The sequence below is a fragment of the Gallus gallus genome, chromosome Z (genome assembly GCF_016699485.2).
Source record: "Gallus gallus isolate bGalGal1 chromosome Z, bGalGal1.mat.broiler.GRCg7b, whole genome shotgun sequence".
Taxonomy (NCBI): Eukaryota; Metazoa; Chordata; class Aves; order Galliformes; family Phasianidae; genus Gallus; species Gallus gallus.
In genome coordinates this window covers 11,458,738-11,482,337 of record NC_052572.1, presented here as the reverse complement: position 1 = coordinate 11,482,337, position 23,600 = coordinate 11,458,738, and the positions used below count along the sequence as shown (strand labels likewise).

The 23,600-nt window shown below is 42.9% G+C and overlaps 1 protein-coding gene across 11 annotated transcripts; it reads left to right on the top strand.

The window, feature by feature from the left end:
* The first annotated feature begins 723 nt into the window (after nt 1-723).
* Nucleotides 724-21,865, top strand: CAPSL (calcyphosine like). 11 transcript variants are annotated; one of them, XM_040656530.2, is made up of 6 exons: nt 724-839; nt 8,919-9,079; nt 14,086-14,222; nt 15,525-15,702; nt 16,465-16,674; nt 17,984-19,789. In XM_040656530.2, the coding sequence occupies exons 3-6, from the start codon at nt 14,086-14,088 to the stop codon at nt 18,083-18,085; spliced, it is 627 nt and encodes a 208-aa protein (XP_040512464.1). In that variant the 5' UTR covers nt 724-839; nt 8,919-9,079; the 3' UTR covers nt 18,086-19,789. The 11 variants fall into 11 exon arrangements, with proteins under 11 accessions (XP_040512464.1, XP_040512467.1, XP_004937243.1 ...); XM_040656533.2 differs by lacking the exon at nt 17,984-19,789 and adding an exon at nt 16,997-17,952; XM_025144992.3 differs by lacking the exons at nt 724-839; nt 8,919-9,079 and adding exons at nt 9,685-9,825; nt 21,705-21,865 and having other exon boundaries at nt 17,984-18,087.
* Nucleotides 21,866-23,600: the final 1,735 nt, after the last annotated feature.

Genomic DNA, 23,600 nt, shown 5'->3' with positions numbered 1-23,600 from the left:
CCAAAAAGCCAAAGCCTCAAGCAGAGAAAGTATAACACTATCAGCATAAGAGATGTGTTGTGTTTTGTGTTTCCTTCTGTTTTCACATTACTCATTTTGGGTCTTAATACTACACTGAAGTGTTGGTAGTGAATTGAGAACTACACTGACTCTCCTCAGTGACATGCCTAGAATTATTTTGTATTTTATTCTAAGAATAAGATCCACTTGGGAAATCCCTAGACTTGAAACAAGGGTCTGCAGTACATAATTCTAAGCAGGCTTTATCTTGCAGCATTTGCTTTGCCTAGGAGTAATATGGTAAATAACGGTATGTCATGGGGGAGAGAGAAAATACTTCCACTGATGGATGTACTTTTGCAGTCTTACAACCGTATCTAATGCCTAGAATTTAAGAAGATCCTAGCTGGGACCATGAGATGCTGATGGGCTTTGCAGACAGTTCCTCTCCTCCACAAACTTATCTGTGTGACTTGAAAATATTTTTTTGTGTGTTCACTGGTGTAGTCCTGCATACCAGACCGCTTTGTACATTGGCAGGGAACGTCTGCTTCTATTTTAACCCAGGTGATATTTAATTTTCTTTTTTTCCAAAGGAGGACATTTTTAATATACTGCTTTTAGTTCAGCCTTCTTTCTTTTCTCCTTGAACTCTTCAGAGGTTAAAATTTACCTTGTGTTCAGAAATGAGTCCAACAGAGGAATGATTAATAGCCGGTCTTTGACAGTGCAGAGGCAAACAGTTCGCTATTTGTTTCGATTTGGATCCCAGATTTGGACAATGACAGGTCAGCTGGTTAACAGGAATCAAACCTCTCAGAAAGATCCTCTAGCAGAGGGTAAGTACTTGTTACCCATTTTGTCCCTAACTAAGGAATATGCCCAAATTTGTGCCATGCCGTCACAAGTCCTTGAAAATAAGCTGAGAGTTCTGAAATTTCCAAGGCTTCATAGTCCCCTGTTTTCCTTTGGTCAGTCAAATTCTTTACAGGCTACTGGGCACTGGGGTGAGAGTGCAGTCAGGAGTATTTACTTGGCATTCATATTGAAACACTGCTGTAAGTAACAGCAGTAGTCTCAGGACTCTGCTCCCACCTTCTTTCCTGATGCTCCATGCCATGCTGGTGCTGCACTGCAGCCAATCTCCTTGCCAGAGGCAATGGGTGCTGGGCCAAATGCTCTTTTACTACACTCTGCATAATATGCATAGCAGTGTGCAAATCAGCAGTGTATAATTTGCATTATTTTTGTAATGATTTATTCTGAGAAATATTTAGTGTTTGTTGTTACTGTGTGGATCATGGGTTTTTTTTTTTTTTTTTTTCTGCCTCTTTTTTTTTTCATTTTGGTTGGCATCATCAAAACAGCCATCTTGGGTGACATCTGGATCGCATGACTGTTTGTACAAAAACTTGTGAGGTTTCATCCATCAGAAGATAGTGACTTCCTCCCATAGATAACAAACATGCCAGATTATGCAATTTCTGGGTAGATAACACTAACAAATTCTTTTTAGCACTATCTGGATTGAAATGCAGGAACAGTATATCAGAAACACAGTATTCGTAGTCCAGTTGCTTGTTCATATGACTGAACTACATTTTGCACCAGCATAATTCCACATGAGATGGTTTGGCCAATTTATTTTTAAAAAGAACATGTCTTCCAGCAGAAGATTTATTTTACAAATGCTTACATGCAGGCAGTTTCCAGTATTCAAGGCCTGATGCTGTGTAAGTGGCTGCTTTCGGGTTCCTGCTAGCAGTCTGTGTAGGAGCAGGGTCCCAAAGAACACCAATAATGTCATAATGGAGATCCTGAGAGAGACCTGTGTTGAGACACCAGCTTGTGAATATAGACATTATATGTCTATATAGGTGACAGACGCCAGTGAGAAGCATGATGACAGAACTCCACATCCTATTACATGAGTCTAAGATGCACGTGTCAGATGCTGCATTTCTCTAATCAGCAGGAGCTCCACCACTGATTGAAATTAAGATTTGATTTGTGGAGAAGGTGTTGAAACAAAGGAGAGACTGTAATATAATATTATTTGGCCTATAGATCTAGAAAAGCACTGGGGATCCTGCTACCATTTCTGCAGCCCTGGGCATGTCTACCTCTCTGCTGTCCCCTGTCAGATGTCTCCTCCAGCACATGTCCTTGGAACTGTGTCACCATTCAGAGCCCCTCACTTCCTTCCCACACGAGACATGTAGATGCTGCTGCACTGCACAGGGTCCACGGATGGTCTCCTGGAGCTCTCCTGCTCTGGTGGCACTCCCACCTAACTTGCAGCTGAACAAGCATACTTGAGTTAGAGAAGGAAAGCTTGTGTGCATTAAGATGAGTATAGAATGGATTCTTAGAGGGAAACAGAGGCAGACGAAGAACAAAGCTTGCTGGTGTGAAGGAGAGTACATGTCATAAATGAGAAGTGTTTCCTTGGAAGCTGGACAGGAGGACATTTGCAGTAACACTGGGATAACCAGTGCCAAATCTGCTGGACATAACTAATACATTCACTTTTATTTAAAATTACTCTTTATTATATGGTGGACAAAAAACTGTATGCAAGACATCAGTATGTGATTACAGCCCAGAAGGCCAGCAGTATCCTGGGCTGTGTCAAAAGAGGGGTGGCAGCAAGGAGACGGATGGGACAGTCCCCTCTGCTCTGCCCTCCTGAGGCCCCACCTGCAGTACTTCACCCCAGATTGGCCCCCAATACTAGAAAGATGTGGAGCTGCTGAATCAGGTCCAGGATGGCCACAGAGATGATCAGTGGGCACTTCTGAGAAGAAATGTTGAGGGAGCTGTGCCTGTTCAGCCTGGAGAAGCCTCCAGGAAGACCTCATTGTTGCCTGCCAGTACTTGAAGAGAACTTGTGAACAGGAGGGAGATCAACAGTTTACACAGTCTGATAGTGACAGGACAATGGGTAATCACTTTAAACTAAATGAGAGGAGATTTGGATTATAAATTATAAGGAAATTCCTTACTCAGAGAGCAGTGAGGCCCTGACAAAGCTGTGCCAGGGAAGCTGTGGATGCTGCATCCCTGGAGGTCTTCAAGGTCAGTTTGGATGGGGCCCTGGGCAGCCTGATCTGGTGGATGGCAACCAGCCCAGGGCAGATATTTAAGGTCTCTTTCAACTCAGTCTATTCTATGATCCTAAAATTCTACAATTCTATGCTAAACACAAATCAGCAGTCTAGAGAGGGGGAAATGCAAAAACACTTCTGTGCAGCCAGTCTGGTAAAAGAAGGAGGAATATGGGGAGAGATATCACCTGCCTAGCTCCCAGGTAAGAAGCACTCCCTACCATCCTATTCTAAGGGAAACATGCAAAAAGGTAACGCATCAAAGCAATCTCACTGCTGAAACAGACCTCAGCTCTGTGCAGTCACAGAGATGTGAATGCAACCACAAAAACGTAACAATACAACTTCCTGTTAATGCAGCTTGCAGACAGCAAAGTGATACACAGCTCATAAAGAGCCTGAGTGGTGTTACACTGCGCCTTCTGTCCCCATGCTGGCTTTGAAGAAGCCTGAATACACATCTCTCCCTTCTTCTGTTCTTCTCAGCAACAAAAAAGAAAAGAGCAAAGAGGGTGAGGAGGAAGAACATACATATTAGTAAAGCCAAGAACTTACTGAGACTGTGACAGAGTCTATAGCTGTTATTCCAGATCTAATTGTTGCAGAAAAAATGAAGAAACTGAAATTGAAATACTTCACTGTAGGGGAAAATGTCAAGAATAATAACATAGTTAATAATGTAACGCACTTATTAATTTTTATCAGTATTCTTGGGATTATGCTCACCCCTCAGTTGTTTCTCTGGCTCATAAAGTCTGTATCTTCAAACTGCAGTAACACAACACTGTAGTAACTTCAGCTTTTGGTGTCATTTGTTGGGAAAATTGGTATTGATGATGCTGGCTTCTTCCATGCTAAAACTCATATATTTGTGCGCGCTTCCTAACATGCAGTTGAACCTTCCTGATTTTCACTCATCTGTAGGTCCATGTTACAGATGAATTTATTTTGTATGGTGTATTTCAAACATGTTAAAAGCTATTTCACTGCATGCTCCGTAAGCCGTAAACCCAGCCTTGTACAGCTCCAGGTATGCATTTCTCTGGATGCTGCTGGGAGCCATGGAGTTTCTATTGCCAGGCCATGCCCCAGCTGTGAGCATTACAACCCTGGACGTCTCTGTGCTGCACTCCACATCCCCACTTATCAAGGCCTCTGCGGTTGTACCAGGTTGGCATTTCTTTTCCCTGACTGCATTAAGTTTCTCATTATACACAGAGCTACTACTCTTACTGCCATCTATATAAAACTATGTTTGTACCATATAAGAATAAAAATTCTTCAAACCAATTAGCCATAGGCAGCTGGTCAGTTGGAGAAACTGCTGTCATAAGAAAAAGTAACAGAGTTACAGGAAGATGAAGGGAAGTTCAGATAGTGCAAGACTGGTAGGGCTCTCCCTGAGGCTTTGCAAGCTCAGCACAAAGCTGTTGACATGCTGCTGGCTGTAGTAATGGCAGGCTACCAGGCAACACAGCTGCACATCTCAGCATTTCTTGCCTGCCTCTTCAGGGATGAGGCATCCTCCAATTTTAGGTCCTCCTATACATTCCTATGATGCACTATGTCCTGTGCTATCCATTTCTGTCTAGCTGAGTGTTCACCAAGGAAATGGAGGATACAGATTTTAGAAGCTTTAGAGATCAATATCTCTGAGCAGAGAGTAATTTTTTTGTTTATTTTTTCCCCCTCCCACATCATACTGTATCTGGTTAAGGTTTGGGTGCACAAATGTGTTCCAGGACCTTTCCTACTGCTAAAACTATGCTACCAGGCTAGAGTCAAAGGAGTGACTGAGTTCTTGAATCTTGCATTTGTCAAAGTTATCATAAAATTGTGCTAGTAATGAAATCCCCTAAGCACTACAATTTCTGTGTTTCAGTGGTTTGTAAAAGCCAGGGAGTAGTAATCAGGTGCAGGTAGTTGGATGCACACTCCTTCAAATGAATTTACTTAACAAAAAGGACTTTGAAGTAAGATCGGTTGGGGTGAAGCCTTTGGTACCATCATCAGAGAATAAGAGACAACAGTATAGAAAACAACTGTAAAATGATTTCAGAAACCTCTGAGTGGGAGAAAGGAAGCCCTTAGGACTGTGATTGTGCGTAGCTATTGAAGGGAATTCTGCAAATTTCATTTCATAATGAGGACCGTGAAAAATCAGAATTAAAACAAAAACAAAAACAAAAACCAGGGTAGGTATTTTGTTTTATTTTATTTTTAAATGTTGCTTAGCAAAAGCTATTGGGGAAAGAAAAGCATCTTTGCATTTCAACAGATCAGTACTCCATGCTGTGGTGGTAGACCGCATATTTCTGCTGAACAATGGGAGTGTCTGCAGAGCTTCTCTGTTGCCTCGGGGAACCAGGCACTGAACAACCTTGGGCTCACTTTGAGGGTGCCAAAGGCACCTATGTGTGTCCATTAGTAAGGTAGGGAATGCAAGCACCTATTCTCAGAACTATTCTACTGGGAACCTAGGAATTAGAGGCTTATGAAATGCTTATGTCAAGAAGATTTAATTCCACCAGGACTACAAAATAGAATCCTTGAAAAGTCAAGTGTGATGGTAAAGGCTGGAATTACAAACGCACAGCTGCGACTCCTACATCGCACAGTCAACAAGAAACAAGTAGATGAGGAGAGCACTTAGACTTGTAATTCCTTCTATTCTTCTGTGTATGCATCAGTTCTGTGTAGGCACTTGAGTTGGCTGCCATCTGTGCTCCTTTCAGATGAAAAGTGTTTGAACCACTTCACACCTTTCTTTCTGCATGGGCTTTGGCCACTCATCCCAGCAAACTGGCTCAAAGCCATAACCACAAGGCTGGCAAGTCTGCTGGCAGGGACACTTTTGCTGGACTTTTTCAGCCCTAATCAGCATCCCCTCTCACCTTCTAGTCCTCATTCCTCGGTGAGAACGCCATAAAAGCGTAAGAACTACTTGCAACATCAGAAGTAACGTGCAGGATGAGGCAACTCGTCACTAGTGGTATTCATTGCTGTAAGGTTCCCACGAAGGGATAAATGCACTAGTGAGCTCAAGGAGGAACTACAGAAGCTCACGGAGAATGGTTTTTTAGATGTGGCTTCCTGTTCAGGATATTGGGAAATGGCTGGTTGCTGGAGGGCAGACAGGGGAGGAGATCTACATGCCCATACCCAGTGCTTATACCCCAACCATGGCTGTTGGCCACTCTACAGATTAAGAGATTAGGCCAGTAGATTTATGAGCTCTCCCAGGCAAGCTTTTTTTTCCAGTTGTTCTACCGTGTCAAGGGAAAAATCATTTGAGCCACATACCACTAGCAACCTTCCGCAGACTGGCACCAAAACCTCTGGCACTTGGGAAGAAAGCTCCAGAGAACAACAAAAACATGCATCTTATCTGTCATTTTAAAAATTGCATCACACAGGTGGAAGTAGGAGGTTCTGTCAGACCTGCTCCACAGACTGACCAGTGAAATATTCTCTCACTGGCAGCTAAAGCATCTTCCCCTATCTGCAGTGTCAAGCTGACACTTTGCCCAGGCCCAGAGGAAGAGCCCAAACCCTCTCCTGTATGACTAATGAAATCTCTTCCTTAGACAAATCTTGCCTGAACAATCCCACGTACCTGTTGCCCATCTCAGAGGTCCAGGGCACACACTGACTTTTTACATGAAAGCTTTAAAAATTAAAATTCCATTGTTCTGTGCTGTGGGCTAACAATAATTTATTTTCAGTAAAAATTAGTTGCTGAGCTTTTCAAACAGCTGAAATACCCTGTATTTGTTTTCTCCAGATGAGAAAAGATTTCTAGTAGGAAGTATACAAGATTACGTAACAACCATCTTTTCTGCAAATCACCTTAGGAAAGATGTCAAGCAACACATGCCTTTAACAGCAAACTATATCTTCTGCTTGTGCTCCTCCAGAGTGAGATTTAGGGGTGGGGTAAGACACAGGAAGGGTGAGAAATGCTGAGGATGTGTTCCATGGGAGAGCAGGCAGGCAGGCAGTAGTGCACCAGGGACATGTGGGAGTTGAGCATCACTGCACACACAATAGCCTCAGCTCCAGAGAGCAATCATGAGTACAACTTATAGAGCTGGATGGCTGCCTACCACACGGACACAGCATTTCAGGACATAAAAATATTTTATAAGTTGAGAATTCAATATAATTTGTTTATAGTTTGCTTTTAAACGGGAATACTTTTCCCTTGGCAATATCATCTACCATAAGGGTTTCTTTTTTGGTGTGTGTGAAACTTTCTGAGTTTTAATGGCAGGAAAAATCCCAAAAGTCTATACCACATAAATAGTCATCTTTGGTATACAGTATTCCGATTCTTCATGATTTAATTTTTTTTCCAGCTTGTCATGGAAATTAAGCCCTATGTCGACTCTCCTACCGAGTGCGAATGGGCACACTTGTGTTCATACCTCATACCCTCACTTCTGACTGCTGGAGAACTTCTTGGCACCAATATTCACAGATCAGTACAGTGCACTCACATTGAGAAACAACACTACTGCAAGTAAACTAACTATGGCAAAATATGCAGGAGTTTTTCTCTTTTCTTTGAGGCATTGTGCATTTCTTATGTCTTCCCTCCACCCGAAATTCAACAAGAAGTTTGAATTTTTTGAAACTGAGCATCAGCAAGATTAGTCTTCTTTGTCATCTACGTTAGATCTCCTAGATTGCTGAATTCAATCACATTCTAAACCACAAACTGGGCAGAATGACTGAGCAGACTGTTCAGCATGAACAAAAAACAAATGGTTAAGTGTTCAGAGGTGGAACAATTCTAGAGTTTTGGTAAAGCCTTTATCTCCGTTCTGATAAACTCTGAATTGTCTGTGCTCTGCTTACAGCTTTGCTCTCAGTAAGCAGATATTAGCATATAAACCTAATCCCAGCCTGATGCTATCTGAGACATCTGAAAGCAAATTAATCATTATTCAGATTCAGATTCCTAGCTCATTAAACAGAATAGCCCATTTTCAGAGAGGTGTGCTGAAGGTAGGCTGAACACCTGCATATGCGTGCTCAGACACTTAAGTTCCTTCCAGCAGTAACAACTGAGTATCCACATGTCCACTTGCTCCAGCCTGCCTTGCTGCTGCCTTGCACAGAGGCATTCAGGCATCCCTGAACACTGCAAATTCTGCACACAGAGAACTGCTTCCCTCTGTAAGGATGCAGCCTTGCAAAGATCAAGCTGTTGCTTGGAGAACATTCCATCCCTAGCCCCGGTGTCCCTGCTTTATCTGCAGTGTGGGCAGGCAGGGCTGACATGTTGCCAGGGAGCTATGGTTTTCGAATCAGTGACTGATTAAACATGCATTGTTTCCTGGTTGTGCACTGATGTACTGCCAGTTGCCGGATGGGAGATATAAAGAGCACATGAAGCCCTGCACAAGCTGCAGTTCAGTACCAGGAAGTACCTGTCGATGAAAGATAAGCAGCCTGCCAGGATGCAAATGTTATTACTCTAGTAGTGGCCTAAAATAATTTCCTGCTCTTACTTGCTCTGGTCTGTGGGCAGCACAGGGCTCTCTCCCTATTTCTCATGCACTGCTCAGCTTCCCTTGCCCTTGGCCCTAGCCATGAGCTCAGGGGATACTGGGAGGCAACACACAGGTTTTGTCACCCCTAAGGAGTCTATCAAGGCACGAGCTCTTTCTGCAGGTGCCCCACCTTGTTGCTGATAATGCTGGTGACCTTTTGCAGGCAGGACTGTTAATAGTGGTGTCAAGATGGAGATAAATTGCCCCTGATCAGATGGGTGTTTAACCTTTTCAAATTTGCTTCTTCCCGCAGATGAGCGCAATCTCCCCAGGGGCCCTTGCCACTGTCTGGCCTTCCAAAGTGGCAATTAACCAGCAAGAAAAAAATACAGCGGCAATTTCTTTATATCGAAACACAACTTCCAGACTATTAATCACTTTCTCCTGTTATACACTGAGTACAAGACTGAACCAGTAAGTCTCTTAGCCCTATCAGCTGTGGAGCAGAGAAACGTCACCAAAACTTCACTATCTCCACGGCACCCTTAGCATGTGTCCAGTGCTTCTGGGGGAAGGCAGCATGAGGATGCCCAGCCCAAATCCCACCCACGGGTGCAAGTAAGGACGTTCCTTCTGATATCGAATTTAAATCTCCCCTGTTATAGCTTAAAACTGTCCCTCTTTGTCCTATCACTATCAAAGCAGGTAAATTGTCACTCTCTGTCTCATTTATAAGCTCCCTTTAAGTACTGGGAAGCTGCAGTGAGGTCTCCCAGAGCCTTCCTTTTCCAAGGCTGAACATGTTGAGCTGCCTCAGCCTTTCTTCAATGGAGAGGTGCTCTGAGCAATCCTGTAGCCTTTAGATAGCCCCTGCACAGCCCAACTGGGCAGGGAGGAGAATGAAGGTTTCCATTTAAAATCAGGATAAGTAAAGGGATGCCAGCAATTGCCTGGGGAAGCAGCGTCACTGCAGGTTGGGCCTGCTGCAGCATGAGTGTCACCCTGGAGACTGGCTGGTAAACTCCAGGCCTCCCAAAAAGGGGGGGGGCAAGGCAGCTGCCTGTGTAAACAAGTAAAACGAGATGGATGAGGAAGCTCTACCGTAAGCCCAGACCTGTGTGCCCTCTGCTTGCTGGGCGAGAGCCTGGGAGCAGCTGGGGCTCCTTGCTGTCACAGCCCTGAAACCCAAGTGGTAGCCCACGTGCAGGATAGCGTTGCAGGTAAAAGGTTTTCTGTTCTGTTTGCTGGCTCATTATGATTTTCTCTGATCTGCAGAGCTTGGGTCTCAGCCAACAGCAGCTTATTTTACATACAGATCTACATATGTCATATATATATGTAATACGTTTATTTTACATATATATAAGCATATACGTGTGTGCGTAGTATAGCAATGCCACACTTGTCAGAAGGGAGCTGGGTGTTTCTGGGTTTGGGCAGTGGCAGAGGGAAGGCAGCAGCCTGATACAGAGGGGTTGGTGGGGCTGGGAAACCAATTTTTTGTTAGTTGTTTGGGTGGTCACCAAATAGTCGTGCAATTTTCATGTTTGTAAGAATGTAATGAAATTGTTAGAAAAAATCCCAGACACATTCAATTAGTTTAAGCTGCTTAACTTGATCACCAGACTCTGGTATCTTTTCTCAAGTGTGGTGTGTGACTTGGGATTTTGGCCAGGACAGGCACTTTCAGAATGACAACAATCCAGAGATCAGTGTGGCTTTATATCTGCCACATCTGAGTGTTTCTTGGGGAAAATAAGGTTTGAATTTTCCAAGAAAGCTCTTAGGCTCAGCTGAAGGATAACGTGTAAGTGAGTGGTGCAGAGCCATAATGTCATTTTGGTTACATCTGTCTCTTTCCAGATGTAAGCTCCAGGTACAGAAGGGATGAAAGGGGATCAAACCTGAGGTTTTCTGAAAAACCCAACCCAATATTTCAGGTTTCATTTCTGTTAGGAAATGCAGTCATTGTAGTTCAGTCTGCACAACACAACATTGCCCGTGGAAACAAACAATGCTCAGTGCTGTGACTGCTTGTAGCCAAGCTGTGACAAAACAGGTCAGTCCAGCATTTAATTAAGTTAACCAGACTCTTTCACTTCATAGTGGGATATGTCTGATAATCTTAGAAAGTATAGGAATTATAAATATATAAAATTGAAAATAAGATCTTTTCTTGCTTTATTTGTGATTATTAATGCATAACACATTTGGAAGGTACATGGTGAATTGTTACAGTCATAAAATCATGACAGCATGTGTTATTATTTCATGCTAGATCTGAAAGAAAGCCTTAGTTAATGAAAACAATTGTTCTTTTTTTTTGCAGTGGTTATTCTGTAGGCACCTTATAGTGTGCCCCTGGCACACGCTGTGCTATGCATGTCAGTTCTCTTGTTCAAAGCATAGGGAGAGGCATATAAGTTAAAAACAACCTGTAGGAAGAGCTGCTTGGAGTCAGTAAACAAAGAAGAAGCAGAGGACAAGAGATCAGGAAAAGCTTTCAGCCCCCTGGAGAGCAGTGTCACTGGTGACAAATCCCCTTGGAGTTGTGCTGTTTTGATCTCTTGTTGCAGTTAAGTGTTTTATTCTGTCTCCATCTCCCACAGTAATGTGACGCTGTTGCAAAGAAGCGACAAAACCCAGCCTGCAACTCTGGCTTTGCACTGCAGTGTTTAATTGTCTGTAGGCTCTGTAACTCTTGTCTTCTCAGAGACAGCAGTCAGATCCTGTTCCTGCTGAACAACGTAGATTTTGTCACTTGTGCCTAGCACAGACATGATCACATATTGCACTCGCTCTTTATTTCACAGGACAGTCTGCAAAGAGAGGATTTCTTGGAAGAAGCAGTATATATGGAAAACAAAATGCAAACAGAGGAGAGAGCGTGTGAATTGCTGTGAATGTTCTATCCATGACATGATTCAGTAGCTGTTTTCTTACAGTATTTCTTAAAATAATAATTTAACAGTCTTTGAATGGTTTATCTTTAGCTTAAAGCATCTGCCAACAGAAATAAGGAAGTGGCAGACATGCTACTATGGACCAGGCTCATGTTTACATCTTTATATTTATATATAGAGTATGACCAAGTTGGAAGGGTCCCATAGGGATCGAGTCCAACCCCTGTTTCCACACAGGACCACCCAAAATCCAAACCCAATGACTCAGAGCAATGATATATCTGTGTAATATATATGTCATATGTAATATACATTTTTATATATAGGGTTCATATTTACACATTTATATTTAAGCTTTTCTGTATTTACTGAGTGCAGAGAGAGGATTCTCAAAAACATGCTGCTGCGTGGCACAGGAAGTCAGGCAATGTTTAAGAATCAGGCCGTATTTGAGAATATCCTCAGTTGGAAAGGACACAAAAGTCTCATCGAATCCAACTCCTTACTCCACATGAGACTACCCAAAAATCAGACAGTTCTTGAACTCAGTGCCATGACCGCTGCCCTGGGGAGCCTGTTCTAGGGTCCAGCCATCCTCTAATGTGTCATCTAAGTACAAAACGAAATCATAGAATCTTTAAGATTGGAAAAGACCACTAAGATCATCTAGTCCAACAGAATTTAACTGCTGAGTTTGATATCACAGCATGGTGCCGGTGATTTTCTTATTGAACATTTTAGAGAGTATAGATTCTCAAAGAGCAGCAGAAATATTTGCTGTCAGTGTTTTTAACTATTATGCATGGATAAAAAATGGAATTATTCCTGCCTACAACATTAGGTTGTTAGAGTGTTTTGTTGCAGTCTAAAGGAGAGTGCTGGCAAAATATTGGAACAGGTCAGGAAAAACATCACAAGTATTTCAAATTTGAAAATTGATTTTGTAGCAAGAGTCCTAAGCTCTGTTTAATTCCTTAGCCAAAAGAAGGTTTAAAGGGGTTCTTTAAGTGTTTGCATCCAGACAAATTTTGAATAGATACCTCTTTAATCTAGTAAAAGAAAATATTGACAACATCTGGTGAGAGAAAAATTCAGACTAAGGAGATATTTTGAAATGAACATACCTCAATAACAGAATAACTTAACCTAGAAATAACAAATTCTCAGCTAGAAATATTTCTGTGTGTAGGAGCAAATTATTTACTTTCTGCAGAGATAACTGCAGGAGGAATGACCAGTTTCAGTGTCTTTTACTGAGGTGTAGGAAATTAGAATAGATATGATATCAGATGATTCCTCCCTAGTCTCAATTCATGTACCTCACTGCAGTAACTCTTTGATGAACATTGCAGTACATGGGAAAAGCCCTCAGTGTGCCTGTGGCAAAGAGATACTGAAGTCTTTACATGCTGTGTGCTTTGGTAGATTTTTGCAGTATGTAAGGGAGGTGAATGATCATTTACCTCATGCCACACTAGCATACTATTTATGTCTCTAAATAAAATATAATATAGAGGCATAATACATAGTGCTAAGCATGCATGTTTGTGCTCACTATAAATAGACAGATGTATAGACACAATGTACATGTGATGTAGCATATAAACACTGAAGGAAAATATGGTTTGCACAGAATTTATGTAAACTCACTGTATTTTTTGTTCTTGTTGGCTAGAAACATCCATTACGGACAGGTCATTGTCTGCAGAAAACATTTTTGACTGCTGACTTCACATAGCTGGCAGGCCTTCCTGGTCACTCATTAATGAGCTCCTGGGAGAACTTTGCTCTTTCTGGCTGAAGCAAAAGCTTACAAGAATCTCTTTTCTTTCTTTCACACCGAATTTCTCAATTATGCTAGAAGTGAAAATCATTTTGGGGAACAAAAATATTTTCTCTTATTTATTTATTTATTTAAGCCCAACTGGCAAGGTCTGAAATCAATACATACAACCACAATAAGCCGTTGTAGGCATTGCTGTGTAATAAGGAGTGGAGTCCGTGTATGAGGACAGGGACCTGAGCTCACCTGTCCTCACTGCCCACGTGGGCTTCAGATCCTCTCCCCAGAATCAGCACAGAGAACAAGACAAGAAGACAGTCCTCACCAGAATGATTTGGGTTGAGAACACTGACTGACAACTACTAGACTGAAGAGGCCTGGTGGGATGCAGGAGGTGCAGTGGCAGCAGTGCTCCCCTTGCTGTGCCCACCAGCTTTCAGGAAGCTCATACCCTGCAGGCCAACCCAACTCTTACCCATGCTTTCCCATTTGCATTTGGGTTACAATTGTAGTGTGGTTGTCTGAGCTCTCTTTTCAGATTTGGTGGCCCATGAAGCACAGGTCAAAGCAATAATTTTCACTAGTGAAAAGATAACGTGTAGTTCCTCCAGTAATTTCCTCTTCTGGGTAAAGGATTTTATGGAAGGGAAATAGAGGATGGAAAGGAGTCCTCGTGAAAGCGCTGCCAGCACCTTGCAAATGAGGGATTTGGGATGCTCTGTGTACTAAGACTGGCCTAAATACAAGGTGTTGTGTGTAAGAATACATTCTGTTTGAGAGCCTTTGTCTTCCAGATGCCAGGCACAGCGAGGCATGACCGAGAGATGGCAATCCAGGCCAAAAGGAATCTGTCCAAAACCACTGACCCGGTAGAAAGACTTCGACTGAAGTGTTTAGCAAGAGGGTCTGCAGGCATCAAAGGACTTGGCAAGTGAGTCTAATAAGTCAATTTCTTTGTTACACCCAGTAGTTTTAGCTGCAGAAGGCCCCAGCCATAAGTAGCAAAAGAGTGGTCATAGAAAAAAAGATGGAGGCTCTTCATTGAGTGTCCAGAGATCGGGTGAGAGTCAACTCACATAACTTGATATGAAAGAAATTCCAGACAAATATGTGGAAAAGCAGTTTCACCATAGGCACGGTTAAGCAAGAGAAGATACTGTAGAACTTCCATCTTTGGAGGATTCCAAAACTCATCCGGACAAAGCACTGAGAAACCTGGCTTAGCATTGAATTTAACAGTGCTTTCAGTGAAAGGCTGCATGAGACACTTCCAGATGCCTTGTTCAGCCAGAATTATCTTCTATTTCTATATTTAAAGGTACAAAATCTCATCTCTTGGTTGAAATTCTGGTCCTGCTGAGTTGTACAATAGAAATCTTCACTGCTCCCATCAAGTACAGCTGTGGTTTTTCTGACTTGTGCAGTTGTTTGCACCTGGAAAGCACAGCACTCCACTCTGGTCTCTTGTTTCAAGTGAGCAGTGAATCCCCAAGACACTCGGGACTAGATCCGGAGAACAAATTAGGGATTTTAATCCCATTCAACTTGCTTTTTTTTTTTGCCCATGCCCAAATTCTAAGGACCAACTTTGGTCCTCAAAACTCCCCACCCACTCAAGTTTTGAATTCCTTGCTTTTGTGACAAGTACGCCTTAACCATTTGGGACAAACTTTGCACTTTAGACAGCAACAGACTGAGCAGGATCTAGAGCCCATGTTTGCCACTTCTGCCACAAATGCCACAGCCCACAGAGCCCTGTTCTGGGAGACAGGACTGACTTGCTCACCTGGGGAAGCACTGAGGATCATGATTCCCTCAAAAGAAAGTGCTTTCCCAAGATCTGTTATGTCTGCCATAGAGAGAGGGGAAATATAAAATGTCTCTCACCACTTGGCATTTGCTGTAATTAATTTAAGTATCTCAACACTGAAGACTTTGTCCTCGCATTCCTTGGGTTGTGACTGCCCTTGTTTAATGGTCTGCCAGCTGCCTAGCTTTTGGGGGGCACCCAGGCCCTTCTGTAGACAACCCAGCCAAGGGAGGGGGAACTGGGCTGTGCCCTGTATCCCCCACATTGTCCCACTTAGCTGCAAGTGGGACCACACATGACCAGCTGAAACTTCAATGACACGCATGACTCTTTGACAGTACCGTTCTCCAGCTCGGTGCTAAACCTTTGCAGTGTCCTCTAAATTCTCCTTTCTGTTCTCCTCTATTTGCATGCTTTCCACAGAGTATTTCAGATTATGGATGACGACAACAGCAGGACCCTTGATTTCAAAGAATTTGTGAAAGGATTAAATGATTATGCTATGATGATAGACAAGGAAGAAGCACAAGAGATTTTCCGGATATTTGATAAAGATGGCAGTGGAACAATAGATTTTGATGAATTTCTGGTTACACTTAGAGTAAGTCTGGGAATTCATGTTGTTACTGCATTAAATTTGTCCTGATTTCTCATTAGCTAAACTTAATTAGAACTGGCGAATCACAGCACTATAGTTAATGGCTAATTAGTAATTAGCAAAATCTAGAGATGTACTCTACGCATCTGTAACTCTTGAGATGTTTAAATATTCCATTTCCAGCTAAATATGCTAAAAAGAAAATCACCACAAATAACCCTTCTATGATTGACAGAACCTTACACGTAATTGCAATTTATTAGCAAGGCCTAAGGCTCCTAATTAATAGATGGTTATGATGGATCCTTATGAATTGCTGTCTTGATTTGGGTACATCAGTTTCTATATGGTAGTCTGGGTACGTATATATTTTAGCCTGTTAATCTCATTTATCTATCCTTCATTTTATACTGTATCTCCTCCTCATAAGGTCAGCTAGTCTGGTGAGACCAAAGTTTCTGGTTGGGGCCTCTGGTCTTCTGAAGTCTCAACAATTAAGAAAGAAAACAGTGCTTACTGATGATATAAATATTTAAAATTGGTAGAAATATTCTAGAAAACATTTTATCTCTTTTTTTTCCATTCACTATCCTACTGATAGACAGTAATTGAACTCCACCAAACCACTTTTTGATGATATATTGTTCTTTCTATATCATGGGCAACATAATCTATCAACACCTTGCTATACCATATGCCTTGAATGATTTTTTTTGTTCCAATGTTTTTACTACAGAAAATTAATCTGTTGGCATTTCTTCACAGCCTCCAATGTCAAATGCCAGAAAAGAGATCATCATGCAGGCATTTAGGAAGTTAGATAAAACTGGAGATGGTGTCATCACAATTGAAGACTTACGGGGGGTGTATAATGCAAAGCACCATCCCAAATATCAAAATGGAGACTGGACAGAAGATCAAGTTTTTAGGGCCTTTCTGGATAATTTTGATTCACCTTATGACAAAGATGGGAAGGTAAGCGAAACACCTAGTGCCAGACTATGAAATCACCAGCTGACTCACAATTTGAGTTAAATTATTACAGATACTAGGTACTATTTGGTACTACGGCCACTACCAAACATGCATTTGTGTCACGTACACAGGGTACAGTAAAATGTAGCCTCTGGGTAGAATGTTGGTGCCTCTTGCCAAGCCATTGAGAGGAAAGGGATTTGGTAGAAGGTGCAAAGGTGGGAATGTGATTGCATTTATGATCTTGTAGCTTTTATGGACTATTTGCATATATTGTTTCTTCAAACTACCCCACTGATTTGCTAATTTTCAAAATCCACAGAAATTGGAGGAACTTTTACTTTTTAGCGGAACAAAATCCGAGATCCAGCTCAAAAGCAGGTATCCTAATAGGTGAAATACTTTACAGTTAGCACTTCTCTAGCACTTGTAAATGCTATGATGCTTTACTTGAAAGTCAGCCTGCAATAGTGACAGATTTATCCACAGGGTGTTGGTGAAATGGAGGCTTCTCTGGGCAGCCTGTGCCAGTGCCTCACCACCATCTGAGTAAAGAATTTCTTCCTTACATTCCATGTACATCTCCTCTCTTTTAGTTTAAAGCCATTCTCCCTTGTTCTACTACTATTAGACCATGCAAAAATATCTCCCCTTCCTGTTTATAAGTTTAACATTTTGCTTAGCTCTGAAATACACAATACTATAGGAGCAAATATTTTTTTGTGTGACATTTATTCAAAGAATGACTCCTATGGTTTAAGAGTTAAGATATCACAGGAGATATGTGCCATTTTCATCCTCCAAATACCCATTAAAGATATTAAGATCTCTTCAGTATTTGAAAATAGTTTTGGTTCTTTAAGTGAGACTTGTGTGGAGCACTGACATTTTCTTCCTGCTAAATGGGTGTAAAGCTCCTATCTGTCTCTGAGTTGCACCAGAAACCCAATCTACTTTCATTAATGATAATGCAAAGAACGAGGTGATAGCATTCCTGGAAAAAAATCAGATTAAAACATTTGTCTTCATGGACCGCACTGATTTTAACTTTAGTTCCTGATGAGATTAATTCAACTGTGTGCATTTAATCTACATCCAAGTGTCCTTGAAGGAGCTCTTATTTCTGATAGAGAAATTAACTCTAAGAATTTTCACTGTCTTCATTCTTCCTGTTGGGTTCCTTTTCACCACCAACAATGCAAAATGTCAGGTGTTGGGTTTTGCTTAGGGTTTTTTCCCAATATTTGGTTTTAACTTACTGTACTTTGAAAAAATGTTTATTTTTCTATTTTAAATTCTCCTGTCCCAGGTCACAACAGAAGAATTCATGAACTACTATGCAGGAGTCAGCGCCTCAATAGACACCGACGTCTATTTCATCGTCATGATGAAGAATGCCTGGAAACTCTGATTGTATGATTAAATGAATGAGACTTTACTTCCATATTTTGTAGGTTCCCATGATTCAGTGTATGCACAATAGGTTCCCATGATGCAGTGTATGCATTTTCCAAAATAGCAGCTTCCAGTAACTGTGCCAATTAAAGTTCATCTACAGAAGTAATTCCCAGATGCTTTGGTAGATTGAGCCTCAGGGGATGGACAGTGCAGTCAGAGAGCAGATCTGGAATCCAGCCACGGTGCAGATCTATCTCTTTTCTGCCTGCATCCCTGACACATCTTCTCTTCCCTGAGATGAGGTGCTTTTCTCACATGTCACCGTTTTTCCCCTGATTCTTGAATGTTTTCCCCCTCCATCTCTGTTGGGCAAAGGATGCAAGAGGAGGAAAATGAGATGTTCTGGGAGGGTGATTGCCTGATGCAGCACCAGTGACAGTGTCCCAGCAGGGACCAGCCTCCTCGGTGCAGGCTGGAGGGCCAACACTCCTCTCCTGCAGCATCTCCTAACTTCTCAGCTCTCACCAGTGGGACAGAGCAGCTGCCTGAGTGCTCACCTTGGAGTGCTGGAGGCTGGAGGGGGAACAAATCAAGCAGGAGAGACATGGACCATTTTTAAGTGTCAAAGAGTCTTTAAAACCCTGATTTTTCCATGACTTACAAACAATAATGCTCAATATGCAGCCATCTTTCTTGCACATCCCTTGTTTCAAACCTGTGTGTATCTGTTGGTTGTTTCCCTGCCTTTAGTTTCTTTCTTTTTGTACTCTGAAACCATTTCACTAATGGTTTGCTTTAAAGGATAAGATTGTGTTACTGCATTTTCTTCTCTCTGTTCTCGGAACGTTTACCAGCTGGGTACCCATTGTCTGTACACACCGACACCTAGTTGTGTGTACACAAGTTGCCTACTGCTTTTTATACTTGTACTGGGTTATGACCAAGCTCATGACTTCAGAAAACTTTCTGGGAACTCAAGAACTTAAAATTTTCTTATCATCTTTTGTTTCTGTTGCTGTATAAAGGATGGGAACTGACATTTCTCCTGCTATCCTCACCAGTGGGACTGCCCAAGTTCTGAGATCTGCTGGCCTCTCCCCATGCAGCGCGTGGGGAAATGGCACAATGAGGAAACATTTTCAAACATGGCATCTGGGGAGGGGGAACGTATCTAATTGTTCCTGCCTTGATTTCTTTTCCTTTTGTCTTCTTTCTATTTCTCTCACATCATGCTGCTGTTCTCCCAGACTGAACTGTTGCCACTGTGACAGAGTAAATGGCTTGTGCACAGCAGCATTTGCTGTTTAAGGTTGGTTGCCAGCTAAAAGCAGTACAGACTTATACACTGTACTTTTGAATGAGCCTGAATGATGAAGTCTCTGCTTGTACTTAGTCTAGATTGCTAGAAGTTCAGGTACTGCAGCCCTGGGTGCTCTGGTTCTGTGCAAGCTCTGCTTGTGTTTTTTCTAGCCATTGCCTCAGTAGAAGCCATAGCAGTTTGCAGCTCCTGAGTAAAGGCTGTGCAAACTCAATTGTCTTCTCTGATCTGCAAGCCTCCAGATACCTGGCTAATGCTGTAACCTTGTGTGAAGTGTCTATTTGTGATTGACATTGACCGTATGAGGAGTCTTTACCTATTGGAATGCTACTGAGGTGCCAACATAGCTTGTATGAAAAGCAAACTTGAAGTGAAATAGAGGCCTTACGCGTCCTGGCAGCTTGTGTGCAGTCTGTTTCATTTTCATTTAATAATTGGCTCCAGAACAAGACATTGTGTCATGTTAGCTATCTTCTGTTTCAAATGAAAAGAAAGTAATGTTAACAGACTGCAGGCATCACAAAATGAAGACATTATTTCCTCCTGACCTTCTAGCTCGTGGTTTCAGACTCGACTGTGATTTGTTGAGCTGACATTTAATTGGGGGCAATAGAAATTTAAATCTGAATAACCGTGACTCCCAGCTTGCTTGTCTTCCCAATACTACTTCATCCCAAATTGAAATTACTTATTTAGAAAGGAGGATTTTGAGGAAGGAGTAAAAACAGAACAAAACATCTGGACTCAAAACAGTGATGCTTTTTTGTAGCATCTGAGCTTGCTCTCCCACCTCCCTGCTCATCACCCACGGGGCACATTCCTCAGCACCTTCAGGAGGACGCCCTGTGCAGCCTTCCCAGTTTGCTCAGCTGCAGGTTGCTGTGTGCTGGGTACAGATGCTGCAGATAGGTAGCGTGCAGGCTGTCCTGCCAGCCCAGGGCTGCACAGTGCACACAGCAGATGTTGGCAGATAGGTGGCAATGCACGCGACCATATCAGGCGCTGCCATCAAGATTGTCAGATCTCAGTCGGTGCTTCATGCTCGAACATTTTATTTCTTCTTTCTGATTGTGCAACAGATGCTAAACAAGATGGCATAAACTGTAGGAACATCTGAGTCTGCACAGCTGAAGGGCAACACCAGAGGTCATGATTTTGGCTCCAGGCTTGCTGCAAGAGTGTTGTCTGTTCCTCCTAGTCTCCCCCACCTGAGCTATCAGAGCATCTCTGTGACCCTGCAGGCCAGCACAAGGCATAGGCTCTCCCTTTGGTCCTTCCTAGGCTGAGGCTGCTCCTGCCTGTTCACTCATGACTTAGCGTTGGTTTTGCCCCAGTGTGGTTTTGTGGCTTTATGTTTTTGTTCCTGGCGGGGAGCTTTTTGGCTCGATCTGATCCACAGCTGTTTGGGTCACACTTCCCTCCCTCAGCATGAGATTCTGGTTTAGGCAACCAGAACACACTTTGCTTACTTAGCACATATAGGCATATATGACCACTGATTGCACTGGCAGAGCTGGCTGACATTGCTGGTGCACTGCACAGAGCTGCAGGGACAGATGGAAGTGGCTGAGGATGATGCAGATGAAACCAGTTGCTCACGTTGCTCGATGAAAGGCAGCATGGCAGCAACTACGCAGCCCTCAAACAGAGGGCAGAACAGAGCTGTGCCACCCTGCTGACATGAGACCAGTGGTTTCAGTTGGGCATGCCCCTGACCTCTATGGCAGGAGCGGCAGTAGCAGCACATCCAGCTGCCTACGGTAGAGCAGAAGGCCTGATGCCGTTGCCAGATGCCCACTTTCTTTGGCATTTCCTATGGTCAGCGCTCCTCCAGACAAGGTCTGACCCTATAGCACAGGTTTCTTCCTTTAGCCCTACCAATGTATTTATTCTTTGGTTCTTGCTTGACTGCCCTTTGGGGCTTTTTACGTTCATCTGGTGATGGTGCTAGTGTTGGAACAACATAATTTCATCACAGCACCTGAACTGTGCTGTCAATATTTAGCTATAGAAGAATACCTTTCTTAGATTCCCTTTTCCAGGACATAACAGCAGCTTCGTTTCTGAACACAGGAAACTCAACCCACGGACCTCAGAGTCACTGGAGCAGGTGCACTATGAGAGCTTGCTAGAGCAATACATCTTGATGTTAGGTCAGGACAGTCTGACCAAAAGATCAGAATTCTGTGAAAGCAGCTAAATAATTTTCTGCAAAAAATAAAAAAAATAAAAAAGGGGCATGTGCTACACAAACGCCTGTGTGCTGCAGCCTGGAGCCATCAGACCTTCTAAACTCTGCTTTTCTCATTCCTAGGTTATGAAAGATGAATTTTTGAGCTACTACTCTGGAGTGAGTGCCTCTGTGGACAGCAGTGCCTACTTTGTTTTAATGATGCAGAAATCCTAGAAACTGACATTTTCTTCTATTTGTCCCAACTTGCTGGGAAGCAGAGGCTATAAAGAAGTGAAACACTGCTTTGTTTGTTGCGTTTTTTCCTCGTTCTGGTCTGAACCAAATTTGTGAGCAGCATGAAGTTGTGACACCAGCAGTGTCCCGCACACATCCCTGTGGCTCCATGTGTCAACAAGTGGCACTTATCAGAGAAGGACTAGCTTCGTGTAAAGGGTCACCTGCATTCCCCAGCCATCAGCACTTGTTTTCCTGTGTGTCGACATATTCAATATTTGTTTTGCCAATATCCTCTGAGACACAGCAGTGCTAATTCAGGATTCTTTGTGATCGGAGTAACGTGGAACTCTCTGACCCTAAAATAATGCTTTCACAGACGTAGCACGTCCTTTATTTTACACATTAGCTGCTTTGAAAAGATAGCTTCAGAAACTCCTAACAGACTGATAACTGGCTCAAGCCAAAAGCACAATAAGTATGGCTCTTCTCACCACCGCACCACATAGCCACAGTGTAAATGCAGGCAACGCATGCTCATCCTTAGCCCAGGAGGAGCAGAGCAGAGCCAGTCCCCCTGCTTCCCCTTTGCTCAGCCCCTAGTTGGTCTCTTACAACCCTACAAGTTACAATTTTTCTGCATTTTATTGTCATTTTCAAAGAACACATGCAAGTAGAGGTACTGGTAAACAAAACCAGCAGGGAACAATTACCATCTTGGGAGATAATTAACATTTTTTGTCTTCATTAACATTATGCTGCAATTCTATTAAAACTGACAAAAGACACTTTTATTTCAGGGATGATAATTTGTGTGCTCTTAGAAGATGTCTGCATTACAAAGAAGCTGTAGAAAGATGAGGATAGAAGTGAGGGCAGCTGTGCCATACCATCAGCACAGGAGGTACTGGGAGCTGGGGTGCCCAGTGCCCCAATACACAGCAGCTGTCTGCCCCTGACACACAGTGCGGGGCAGCCTGGCTCTCTGCAGACAGTATCTGCAGCTGAGTTCAAGTGCAGGATGTAGAAGGCGTGGGTGATAAAGGCTGTGCTAGAGAGAAGAAGGGGGCACACAGGATGTGAAAGCAGAGCCAGACGGCATGCAGGTATTGACATGGAGATGGGAACAGCAGTGGGGGAAATGCTCTCTTGTAGAGTAAGGAGATCACTCAGACCCGACTTTCATGTATGCACTGTGTCTACAAGATGTCTGTAGACCAGGAGTATGGGTGGTACATCTTGTTTCAGTGCCTATTTGTATTTCTGCTTTTTTTTTTTTCTTACAGAAAAACTCCGTAAGTTAGTGAGCAATTTTATGTCTATATACACACGTCATATTTGCCTCAATGACTATAGAACAGCATGTGATGTTCAGGAATGCTGAAAATGGAGCTGCTGAATTATCATGACCCAGCACCAGCAGAATAGTCAGTGACTGATCTTTTTCAAGAGATTCATATCCCACAGTTCAGGCCATTGTCAAATCTGAGGGAGACCTCCTGGTCTCTGCATGTTGCAGAGGGAGCTAATCCCCAAAAAGCATTCTCCTGGAGGAGCTCAGTGCTGGTGAGAGCTCAGCCTGACAGGGCTTCCCAAACACTGCTGCAATGACCAGGCTTTTGGCACTGACTGGGCAGAAGTTTGAGAGGGTTCAGAGGGGGGCCACGAAGATGCTCAGAAGGCTGGAGAACTTCTGCTATGAAGATAGGCTGAGGGATCTGGGCTTGTTCAGCCTGGAGAAGGCTCTGAGGAGGCCTGGTAGTGGCATTCCAGTACTTTAAGGGAGCTTAAAAGGGAAGGAGA